Genomic DNA, 13,305 nt, shown 5'->3' on the forward strand with positions numbered 1-13,305 from the left:
AACGTGTCTTATCCGTCTTTCCAATGAAAGTCATCTATTCCTGCTGAAATCATCTGATTTAGAAGCCACTTTCCTAATCTATATGAACTTAGGATTTCCAGTGGGGGATCTCAGTCATCCACACTGATGGTCTTCTCTGGTACGGTTCCTTCCACAGACTAGTAACATGTGATGTACTTCCCTACCAGTAGATAACCCAGAGTCAGCAACAGTTTCCCATCTACCTCACACTACTGCATCTCATGTAGACATTATCAGACATAATAATCTGTTCCCCTCATCATATGTAGACGGATCGTCCTTCTCCCCCGACTTCATCTATACTTAAGTGACATCAGTTAAGATGTGACATAGTTGTTTCTGACCCCCAATGATTCATATATTTGTCTCTACAGCTGGAGATCACTTTATATACAGATACAAAGAGGTTCTAATACATAGAATACAAACTGTAGATCCAGTTATAGATGATCTGTACCGTGACGAACAGCTGACTAAAGATGAACGTGATGATATAAGGAGATTACCAAAGCCCGAGGACAAGATGAGACGCCTGTATGTCGCTATCAGAGATTGTCCCGTTATCAGAGACCGGGATTACTGGGATAAGGAGGTTTATCGTACTTTGTATAAACACAATCAATGCGTACTTGATGAAATATTGGATGATTTAACTAAATCAAAAGAGAAAGGTAAGTATAAATGTGACTCATTTTACATTACTACATATATGACTTTCCTGTAAAGAGCGACAAGAAAAAAAATAAGTGACCTATTTGGAATTCCCTGTATTTCTGCATTGATGACGAACAAAATGTGGTCAGATTGTTACCTAAGTCACAATTATGGACAAGCACAATGTAACTAATAACATACAAACAATTGTACTATACCACAGTACAGGTAGAATAAGTAAGTGAAACTCCATGTTAACTCTTTCCAATCCAGTTTGTATCCTGGTTTTCCTAGGGAGTTTACTCTTTTTCTGCCATTTTTAAAACGGCGCTATCTGCTGGCTAAAGCGAGTACTGCATGAAGTGACACGTTGGATAGGCTCTGACAGCAGAGAGGCTGGCAATATACAGTAAAAGAACCCCCACGGACGTCTTCCGACATCGGAGTTGTACAGCCTTAAATCCTAATGTCTTAAGACGTAAAACAGTGAATTGGAAAGGGTTAATGATCCCTCCAAGTGCTGAGATTGCATACTTGCTGCACTCTGCATTTCTTCCCTGACTCCAATCTGGTAATCCCCGAATCACTGACCTTTCTAAACAGCGATATAAATCACTCCAAGCCCCTCTTGTACTCTTTTAGTGAATTTGCAATCACTGTGTCCTCAAGTATTGATTTCCATAGTCATACTGCTTTTACAGTAAAGAACAATCTGCTATGTTGGTATAGAAACCTTCTTTCCTCTAGACATAGAGGGTGCCCCCTTGTTACAGTTACATTCCTGGTTATAAACAGATCATGGGAGAGATCTCTGTATTGTCCCCTGATATATCTATATATAGTTATTAGAGCGCCCCCTTGTTACAATGCTTGGTATAATAGATGATGGGAGAGATCTCTGTATTGTCCCTTGATATATTTATACATAGTTATTAGTGTGCCCCCTTGTTACAGTCCTCGGTATAACTAGATGACGGGGAAATCTCTGTACTGACCCCTGATATATCTATACATAGTTATTAGAACGCCCCCTTGTTACAGTGCTGGGTATAACTAGATGATGGGGAAATCTTTGTACTGACCCCTGATATATCTATACATAGTTAATAGAGCTCCATCTTGTTACAATACTCGGTATAAATAGATGATGGGAGAGATCTCTGTATTGTCCCGTTATGTCTATACATAGCTATTAGAGGGCCCACTTGTTACATTCCTGGATATAACGGATGATTGGAGAGATCTCTGTACTGTCCGATAATATATTTATACCTAGTTATTATGTTGCCCCTCAGACATCTTTTTTCTAAACTAAATAATCCCAATTTTGATAACCACTTTGGTACTGTTGGCTGCCGCATACAATTATTACCTTAGCTGCCTGTCTTTGACCCTGCTCAAGCTCTGACATGCCCTTCTTGACAACTGGGGAATATCAGGGGACATCAGCAGTAGGTGGAGCTATTCTAACATTAGTTTTAGTATAACTGGGGATATGAACAACAGGCGGCGCTATTCTAACATATCTGGGGCTAGAAGCATTCCACAAAATTCAAAAAATGTTTATTATTCTAAACTGGATTTAATGAGAAACACTATTTGTTGTGGGGCAGTCCCTTTAACTGACTCAACAATGAATCCAAAACAATATTTAGCCGCTTGTGTTTTATATAAATATGGCCACCTGAAGATGGCCAGGTCGGATCCGGCAGCGGGACCCAACCCGAGCGCCTTCAGAGAGCAGCACGGCACTCACCCGCTCCTCCCGCTCTTTCATTTTGACTTTCACCAATGACATTGGACATAGTGATGACCGGTCACCATATACTACAAATCATCTTAAAGGGATTCTGTCATCAGATTTATGCTGCCCGAGCCACAGAGAGCAAGAACCAGAGACAGAGAAGCCTGTTGCCTCTGTGAGCTCTGTATTATGAAATGCTGCAGTGTTTCAGAATAAACACACTTTGAAGTTTGACTCAGAGCTCATCTGAGTCAAGGGGGAGGGCTGATGTATTCAGAGTGATAGCTCAACCCTGTTGGTGACTAGGTAGAAGAGTAGTTACTCTGCATACAGTGGGCGAGGAGAGTCTGAAGCAGCCCAGCCCCGTGACTTGGAGCTGAACTCCTATTCTAACTTCTGAGTATATTTATTCTGAAACATTGCATCATTTCAGGATAAAGCCCTCACGGTACAACAGGCATTTCTGTCCCAGGTTCATGCTGCCTGTGGTTCGGACAACCTACATCTGATAACAGAATCCCTTTAAATAATTCCATTTGTGTCACCTGGGCACAAAAACCTATATAAAACCAACAAATAATCATTTCCCTATTGTCTCCATGGCAGCACCACCTGAGTTCGCCTCCTCCTGATAGGACAGGAACACACAGAGCGGTTTAAAGCTCCCCCCTTTCCCACCTTCATCAGTGTTCTTCCTTTCCTGCCAGAAAACAGGTATTGAGAGGTGTTGGGAGCTCTTAGGAGTTCCTGACATGAAGAAAAAGAAGATACTTACAGGCAGCAGGGCCTGCTCTCCCTTTCTGAGGAACATCTCCTGGGACACTGCAGGGGCAGTTTACCCAGGCAGATTCTCCGCCCCCATGGCCAAGGGTGGCTTTACATGAGGGCTATGCTCATCTTCTCCTAATCTTTCCAACGCAATTGTTCTGTGGCACATGTGGACCTGCTGTAGGAGTGGGTAAAGAGTTCAAAAACTCCCCTAGGTGACAGCGCTTTTGTGGGGCTGAGCCTGTGGGACCATGTGACTGGTGCAACGACTCGATTGCATTGCTGTCTGAGGCGGCAGAGACATGGCTAAAGGGAATGGCGGCAAATTCAAAAATAAAGGAATCCAAGAGAAGAAAGAAGGTGGATTTCATATGATCTTGTTTACAGGATCAGCGTCTATTAGACTGCAGTGCTATTCAGTGTGGGTGCTCCAGTACTGGACACCCCTGAACCAGCTGCTACCTCTGATGTTGTAAGTAGTCTGTTGGGCACCACATCCAAAAAACAAATGCATCTGCTAAAAGGTTTATGCATTTATATATCCTTTCCCTGCTGTTGTTACTAGGGAAACAAAAATGTAGCTGGGCCAGCAAAATCAAAGCTGAAAAATTGTGTGGCGCTCACAAAAGGTTGCAGTCTGCATACACTAAAGCCTTGTGCAAATCATGCATAGTCAAGGCCATGTAAGAGGAATCAGGGGAATTCGTGGATAACATCAGGTTGCCAGTTAGAGAAGAAGTCCGCTCAGCCCTAGCGTCTCAGGACACACCACCAGCTACTTCCTCTGTTCCAAAATAAATAAAAAGGCCAAGTATCTCGGGCAAATACTCTACTTTGACAAAAAAAAGTATTTTCAGGTATTGAGCAAGTGGATCCAGTTGAGTCCTCTGACGATGACAACTGTAAAAAATTCCTCTTTAATCTGGAGGATATTGCAGAGCTAATCAAAGCAATCAGTGCCACCTTTAACATGGAAGAAGCCAAAAAGACATGTACAATACAGGACAAGGTCTTTAGGGGGTCTAGACAAAATGTGCAAGCACACCTTTCTGGTACATGACAACTTACAAAAATTGACTAAAAAGCAGTGGAGCAGACCCAATATGGGGTATTTTTCTTCCAGAGGCATCAAAATGTGCTATTCCTTTTTTGAAGAAGACTGTGCAGACTGGGAGGAGGTGCCCGGGGTGGACACCTCAGTAGCAAAGGTGGCCAAACCTACAACCATACCCTTTAAAAATGCCACTTAACTAAAGGATCCCATGGACTGAAAGCTGGAAAGCCTCCTAAGAAAAGACCTAGGAGACTACCTCTAGCTTGCTCAGACCTGCAATGGCAGCCACTTGCATGGCTAGAATGCTCAATTTTTGGTTCAACCAACTGGAACTCGACATCTCTAACAAGACTAAGCAAGATCAGATTTTTGACTCGCTTTCAATGTTGAAGATGGCAACACGATTTTTAACAGATGCCTCAGCCAAAATGGTTAAATTATCGGCACACACAGCAGCCCTGTCCACCTCCACCCGGAGAGTACTGTGGCTTAAGGGGGTTGTCCCGCGGCAAAATTGTAAATTTTTTCTCTGCCCAGTCCCCCTCCTAAAGCAAACATGATAATCTACCCGTGGAAAGCGATTTTAAAGAGAGCTTCTACTCACCGTTAGATCGTTTCATGAAGTTATAAAAATTCTTCTTTCAAGATGGCCGCCGTCATTTCCCAAGGTGCACCGCTGGTCTTCTCCCATGTTGCACTGCGGGTCTTCTCCCATGGTGCACCGTGGATGTTCTTCTGCTGTCTGAGCTCCATTGCCGATTCTAGCGACCTCATTGGCTGATCGGCACCATGTGACGGGGGCGGAGCTATGTGATGACGCTGAGAAGGGGGAGGAGCCAGGACACAGCTCGTGAGCAAGGACCTTCCAAAAGAGGATTCCTCTCTGCGCAAGTGCGACTGTTCCGGCGACCAGAGAAGCAGTTTGCTCGTCGCCATGGAGACGGGGACGCCGGCACCGGGAGGGGGTAAGTGTATTACTTCTGTATGGCCAATATTTAATGCACGATGTATATTACAAAGTGCATTAATATGGCCATACAGAAGTGCATAACTGCACTTGCTTCTGCGGGACAACCCCTTTAAGTCCTGATCTGGGGACTTGGCCTCCGAAAGTAAGCTGTGTTCCTCACCCTTCCATGGACAATTCCAGTTTGTCCCAGATTTGGACAAGATCCTAGAAAAGGCAAAAACCCTCTTTTTGTGCCCCAGGCCAACAATCAGCCATATAGAGACAAGAGCAAAACTGGCCACTGGAGCTACACCAAGTGGGGCAGATGGAGAGGCTTCCCATTCAACCCCCATTAGGGAGAATTCTCTAAATCGAAGCCATGTCACTATCGCCTTCTCTGGATGATGGGCACCATCACCATGAGAGCGCCTGGATCCCCAAAGATTCTAGAACAAGGGTACCATATAGAGCGCCTTTCTCATCCCAAACAAATTTTCTTGACTACATTGAGACCTGGTCATCAACTACACTTTCCAGTTCCACTCCAGTCTCCCAGGGGGAAAAATGCACAGTCCACTATTCCAGGCTATTTCTGATGAGGAAACCCTGCGGGAAATCCCACATGGTTAAAAATGTGACGCATGCTAAACACCTATATAAAATACAGAAGGTTCAAAATGGAAACAGTAAGCTCTGTAGTGAAGATAATAAGAAGAGGAGCATTTATGGCAGCTGGCAGACAGATTAAGGCAGAGATCCATCCTAATTGTGCCATACCTAGATGACATCTTAGTTGTGGCTGAAACCATGGAGCTCCTACTAGCACAACTAGCAACCATCATCCAATTTCTACAAAACCTGGGTTGCATCCTCAATTGGAAAAGTTAGACAGAACCTCCAGACAAAAAAATCATCCTTGGGAATCCTGCTCAACTCATAGAAGCAATACTCCTTCCCACAACCAAGATCCTAGAGCTACAACTTCTCATCAGAACATTCCTGAAGCACCTGAAGGGCCTGCTCCATCTGGACAGCTATGTCCCAGCTAGGAAAACTAAACTCACGTATCCTGGCAGTAGCATGGGCTCAGTCCCACACAAAAACATTACAGAAGGCAACCTCCATCTCTGAGTGGAATTTGAGAAATCCATGCTACTTGGAAAAGGCTTCTCAGAGAAAGTAAAAGAAAAACACTATTATCCAGCAGGAAAGCAACAACTAATAGAACATATCACAAAACCTGGCAAAGATGCACAAACTTTCCTTTCTTTTTTCTCCTAACATACCAACAATCAGGGGCGTAACTATAGAGGATGCAGGGGATGAGGTTGCACCCGGGCCAAGGAGCCTTGGGGGGCCCATAAGACCTCTCTTCTTTATACAGGAAGCCCAGTACTTTGAATAAAGCATTATAGTTGGGGGCCCCATTCTAGGTTTTGCATTGGGGCCCAGCAGCTTCAAGTTACGCCTCTGCCAACAATCCTGAAATTCCTCCAGGAAGGTTTAGACAAAGGTCTCTCTCCTAGCAGACTGAAGGTCCAAATAGTGGCTCTTAGTGCTTTCTATGATACCAGGCTTTCTGAAAGAAGTTGGTTTTCTAGATTCCTTAAAGCGGTGGATAGATTAAAGCCTAGAACCCTTAACCTAACTCCTGAAATGGATACTGAATTGGTTACTTAGGGCTATATCCTCAGTTCCATTCGAACCTATAGGCTAAATTTCTATCAGAGCTCTGACTATAAAAACTATTTTCCTGGCCGCCATCACTTCAGCAAAAAGGATAAGTGAGCTTTAGACCCTATCCATTCGCCAGCCATTCTACAGAGTCACTGAAAATAAGCTAATCTTTAAAGTAGATCCAGCTTTCATACTTAAGATAGCATCCTTCTTTTCCATAGGTCCAAAGACAGAATAATTCCCTCATTTTGTAATAACCCTGGAAAAGATCAGGAATAGAGATGAGCGAGCGTACTCGCTAAGGCAAACTACTTGAGTGAGTAGTGCCTTATGCGAGTACCTGCCCGCTTGTCTCAAAAGATTTGGGTGTCGGCGGGGGGCGGGGAGCGGCGGGGGACAGCAGGGAGGAACGGAGGGGAGATCTCTCTCTCACTCTCTCCCCCCTGCTCACTCCCGCAACTCACCGCTCTTCCCCGTTGCCACCCGAATCTTTTGAGACGAGCGGGCAGGTACTCGCATAAGACACTACTCGCTCGAGTAGTTTGCCTTAGCGAGTGCGCTCGCTCATCTCTAATCAGTAACAAAAATTTTACTGCCTGGATGCTAGGAGAGCAGTGCTGCAATACATTATCTCCACAAGCCAGTGGAGGCAGGATGATGACCTATTTGTCAAGCTCTTAGACCCCAATAGGGAAAAAAAAAGCAGAAAAAACTTCATAGCTAGATGGATTTGCCTAGCTAGCACAGAGGCCAGTGCAGCATCAGATAAAACAGCCCTGGAGTGTCTTAAAGTCCACTCTACCAGGGCAATATCCACATTTTTGGCACAATGGGCCTCTGCATCAGTAGATTTAAGCTGCTGTTTGGAAAAGGCTGATTTCTTTCACAAAACACTACAGGTTAGATTTTTGGGCAGACGAGGATCTGGCCTTCAGTCGTAAAGTCCTCTCGGCCATAGTCCCACCCTGATGAAATTTAGTTGGTATGTCTCAGGTGGTGCTGTTATGGAAATGATCGGGAAAAGTTAGATTGGACTTACCGGTAATTGTTTTTTCAGGAAGCCTCCACAACAGCACCTGAACATTCACCCCCCAAAATATTTTAGTTTTGCTATTAAGCATGCCATTGTAGGTAGTTATTTTAGTTAGACTCTTACCCACACTGGTTCATCATAAAACACTGAGGAAGGTGGGAAAGGGGGGGAGCTTTAACTTCTGTGTGTTCCTGTCCTATCAGGAGGAGGTGATCTCATGTGGTGCTGTTATGGAGACTCCCTGAAAAATCTAACTTATTTAGCTATAGCATCATAAAGTACAGTTAGTCCCCGACTTGCGAACAGGTTCCGTTCCGGGAGCCCGTTCGCAAGTCCGTTTTGTTCGCAAGTCGAACAAATGGTTGTATGGAGGGGATCGCGGGTGGATCCCGCTCCATACAACGTCGGGTGCCGGCTGTTCTTACAGCGGGCACCCGGCGGCAGCAGTTCCGACGAGCCGTGGCGCTTGTCGGAACTGTTAACACTTTAAATACCGCTCTGACAGCGGCGCAGCTCGTCGGTACTGCTGCTGCCGGGTGCCCGCTGTAAGAAACAGTCTGCACCCGACGTTCAGGGAGCCCATACAGCGTCCCACGATGAGATCGTGGGACGCTGTGTGGTTGCTAGGCAGCCGGGGACTCCTGAAAGGCCCCAGGGCTGCCTATGCAGAGTGCCTATCAAGCGCACGGCTTGATAGGCGCTCTGCATAGACAGCCCTAGGGCCTTTCAGAAGGCCCCTGGCTGCCCAGCAACCGCGATGTGACCGGACAGGCGTCTATCAGGCTTGATAGAAGCCTCTCCGGTCCCTGCACAGTATGATGTAATGCCATAGCATTACATCATACTGTGCTGTACAGATAGTTCGTATCTAGCGAAATTCGTAAGTCGAATGTTCGCAAGTCGGGGACTATCTGTACTTCACTTCAGAAACTTCCCTGCTGTTACACCTCTATGTACTATGTTTGTTTACAGTATTTGGAGCGAAGTATCCACTGGACCAACAAGGGGGAGGTTAAAACAGACTGAACTAGTTGGACATTATCTTCGTTCAGCCTAACATACTATGTTACTATGTTACATATCCTGACTCTTACACCTATAATACCTATAATAATATCTAGCTGATGTCCTCTACAATCACAGAACAGGTAGATGAAGTACAAAAATTACCAGCGCTCCAGTGTTTGAAAAAGTATCGGACAGATAGTGTATATAAATGGGGATAGTATCACACCCAGTTATGCAGCATATAGCACTTACTTCTCAGGGGTGCTTATTGAAAAGCACCCCTGGATCCCGGAAAACAGGTAGAATCCAAATGTTGAATAAGGAAGTCTTTATTGTGCGACGTGTTTCGGCCGAGCAGTCGGCCTTTCTCAAGCATAAAATCATATACAGCAAATTGACAATTTATAGAACATACATACCAACCTGTTTTCCGGGATCCAGGGGTGCTTTTCAATAAGCACCCCTGAGAAGTAAGTGATATATGCTGCATAACTGGGTGTGATACTATCCCCATTTATATACACTATCGGTCTGATACTTTTTCAAACACTGGAGCGCTGGTAATTTTTGTACTTCATCTACCTGCTTTGTTTATCCCGTGGTGTTCCTTTTCCACTTCTGGGACCTACCATGACGCTCTCCATGAGATGTCTTCAATGACCAGTGCAAGAAAATCTAATTTACGCCTTGTGATTTGCTACGTGATCTTGGACCTTGACGTACCGGAGCCTGTTCTACGGGCCCGGCGTCACGGGTGAGTCCTTCTTTTCATAGTGCCCTTTATACATAAATTCCATTTTTTACTCCATTTCTTATTCTATTTTCTGGAGCGCTACCCACTATTACCCCTTTTCTACAATCACAGAAGCAAGTCAGAAAAGTGACGAGCCTCAGATGAGTGCGGCATGGATGGCTGTGGACAACCTCAACTGCAAACTCTGTGGCAAGGTAGCATTATTATTACTGTTAATATTACGCAGTACAGCACAAGCATGAGATCACAGCTTGGTAGTTTGTTTTCATGACGCATCGGGAACCACCCAGGAACTTGGAGTAACTTTATGTGTTGATGTAAAATGCATGTAGAGCCCAGCAGCCTGGGCTTTTGTAACTGAGATATTTATTTTGTTGATATTGAGTTATTACAAATACCGGTCATGGTTTTTAGGCACAGTACACAGTGTGCCGATTACCACTGGGACCATGACTGCTGACTTGTGTCAGAGATGCTGTATTTCGACTTTCAAGTTTCATATTTGGCTATTCTTTGTTGGTTTCACATCAACCCTGCCATCACTAAGTACAGCAATGTCGATTAGCTGCACCCTTTTCTTCTCAACAATGGTTAAATCAGGTGTTGGGGATCAAGACTGTGCTTCTAATGCTTCATTTTAAACTACTTTTTCTGCATTATGGCCCTACCAGTTTTTCATTGTAGGCTGATGTAGTTTTTACAGAGATTCCAAGGAATCATCTTTGCCACTGAATTGTGTCTAAGATGATTCATTACTCGTCCTTGCAAATGCGCGGGTGGGACCAGGGGGGAGATCCAGAGAGATCTCTATCCCCCCCCCCCCCCCCCGCATTTGTAAGGACGAGTAGGCAGATACTCGGAAGTAGCGATTATCGCTTGAGTACCTGCCTTAACCAAGCATGCTTGCTCATCTCTAATATATATATAATACAAGGGTATTGGTGACAACTTCCTTCTTAAAAAATATGTGCATGTGCCACCAAAAGATGTTTGTCTGCTCTGAAAAGTATATGCCTGTGAATCTACTCCTAAGAAGTATATGCATGACCACCCCAACCCTCCCCCCCACTGAAAAGTGTGTTCCCAAAAAGTATTTCCCCCTCAAAAGTGCTCTTTGATCATGTAAAAGTTCAAATTGTCCATGGACCAAGGCGAATTTCTTCCCAGTTCTAACAAAATCTTTCACTGCTGATGGCTGATCTGTAAATAATTCTAGAGAGTTGATGCAAAGAAACAAGAAGGCCTAAAACATTAAAAATTATATAAAATGATAGAAAACCATTGGGCAACATACAGAAGGGAATCCAGGCATTTTGCCTTGGAACACTTCAACATTTTGTATTTTAATCATAATTCATATTCATGAAATGTAAAATACTTTTATGGAAAAAAGTCAAAACAATCATGTTTCATAAAAACAAAGGAAATGACTGACCAGTTTATAGAGTTAGAGGATTTTTTGCAGATTGGGCTTTATTACTAGTTATTGACCTTTTTTTTCACAAATATTAGCTTAAATCTAAACAACCCACAAAATATCATCCTCACTATGGATCCGATTTCTACTATCAATATCAGTGAAAATGTAATAAATACATGAATCTACCTTTCACTTTAAATATATTTCTTACTAACAATAGGGATTCTCCTACTGCTTTGTCATCTCTGGTTTACTACCTGTAGTTTGGGCAGTTGTTAAGCAACTGTCTCATATTTGATCCATTAGTGGGTCATCTAACCCAACTGCTGTAGTTCAGCCTTCTTTGGGGAGAAATTTCTGATTGGTTAATCTCTTTTTTTTAAGTGCTGCGGAATATGTTGGCGCTATACAAATAAAGTTTATTATTATTATTTTAAAATATTTCCATTTGCTGCACCGAGTTGCTGGTTATAGCATAAGCTATATTTTGTATCCAGTATTCCTTGTGTCTTTCTAGTATATTGTTCTTAGTCTAAACTTTTTTTCTGCCAGTATAGTTTGTTCCCATGGTTGCTTCTTTGAGCATTGTAGTTTGTTTGCTTATTGCATATGCCCTGTTTGCATCTAATTAATTTTGATTTTCTGGTCTCTAGGTTTTAAGGGCCCTGTCATTTGTCATGGATAGTGTTTTCAAACAGGGCTATTATTAGGAGTATCTGAAGTTTACTCAGGGACAGTGGTGTCTAATGTTAGGATCAGTGTCAGAGTGCCTACCCACTAGCAATATGTGTTCTTGCGATGCAAGAGTGAGTGAAAGCACATGATTATAAAACCAATGATTTTCAATGGTTTCATACTCATTTGTGTTTTTTTTCTCTCAAGCCTTGCAGCACAGAGAAAAAATCTGCAATATTGCTCAGTGTTTTCAATGGGGCCGTCGGCAGCAACGCCCGCCCAATTGAAAACCTAGGGAGTACATCACAGACTTCTACCACAGCTGTGACAGATATGGAAGCTATGACAGAAGATTCCTTCCTCCCCGCTGAGCGCTGCCTGTTATTGGCTGAGTGCTGTAACCAATCAAAGGCAGCGCTCAGCTGTCATTCAATGGCTGAGCGCTGTCTGTGATTGGCTAATCACTCAGCCTATGAGACCAGCACTTTCTCGGCATGGGGCTCTCTAATTCTCTGGCCTCCAGAAGACGACTGCCAGGACTGGTGAGAAGAGCCGAACGGCTCTTTTCTAGGTGAGTATATAATTTTTTTTGTTTAACTTTTTTTACAGCTAGGGATGATTTTCAGGGAAGTGCTTATATTTAAGCCCTTCCCTGAAACTCATCGCTGAGGGGGTTGCCTGCAACTCTCTCTCCCTCGCTCCCCGCCGCAACTCACCTGTCACTTGCGGCGGCCCCCGAATCTTTAGAGAAGAGCGGGGAGATACTCGGCTAAGGCACTACTTGCTCGAGTAATGTGCCTTAGCGAGTATACTCGCTCATCTCTAGTAGGCACCCTCAGAGATAGATTTTGTCAGGTTGTACATCTATTTCTATCATTGTCTATTCCATTATCTAATCATCAATTATCCATCCTCTGTCATCTACTAGTGAGTCCTAGCATATGTATTTCCTATTGCTGTTGGTATATGCTTCATATAATTGTTCATGTGGTAGAGTTGAGCGAACATACTCTGCTGAGCTTGATGCTCATTCGAGTATTAGCATACTTGATGGTGCTTGTTACTCGAACGAGCATCAAGCCATGTTCGACCCCGCCCCAGTTTTTGACTCCTCCCCTCTGTGACGTGCCTGTTTTAGCCCCTCCCCACCGGTACCCGGCGTCTCACATACAAAAATGCTCGAGTCTCCCATTGTAGTCAATGGGGTTCGTTACTCGAGTAGAGCTCTTGAATTTTACGAAAAGCTTGACTTGCATAACGCTGACCCGAGCATTTGGGTGCTCGCTCATCTCTATTCATGTGTCTGTTGAGTTGTAATGCAGTTTGGCACTACTGTAAGTTTGGGGGTATCTGAGTACTGTTAGTACTCAAAATGATGACTGAGAAAGGTGAAGCCCAGTTCTGCATTTTGTGTCAAGCTAGTATCTTTACGACATTCAGTATTCCCAAGAGTAACATAACTTACTTTATAACTCATTTAAAGCGAAGATGCAATCAAAAATTGGCATATTGTATAAATCCCATTTTTTGTGATAAACATATTTCTTA

The 13,305-nt window shown here is 43.7% G+C and overlaps 1 protein-coding gene across 11 annotated transcripts in view; it reads left to right on the top strand.

Moving 5' to 3' along the window:
* Positions 1–13,305, top strand: part of LOC136613050 (uncharacterized) — a 185,437-nt gene that overhangs the window by 151,510 nt on the left and 20,622 nt on the right. For all 11 annotated transcript variants that reach the window (XM_066593869.1, XM_066593861.1, XM_066593867.1 and 8 more), the window contains 2 exons: positions 396–692; positions 9,774–9,856. In XM_066593869.1, the coding sequence (XP_066449966.1) occupies positions 396–692; positions 9,774–9,856 (380 nt within the window). The remainder of the gene's footprint in view (positions 1–395; positions 693–9,773; positions 9,857–13,305) is intronic.

This window comes from Eleutherodactylus coqui, chromosome 2 (genome assembly GCF_035609145.1).
Source record: "Eleutherodactylus coqui strain aEleCoq1 chromosome 2, aEleCoq1.hap1, whole genome shotgun sequence".
In the NCBI taxonomy this organism is placed as follows: Eukaryota; Metazoa; Chordata; class Amphibia; order Anura; family Eleutherodactylidae; genus Eleutherodactylus; species Eleutherodactylus coqui.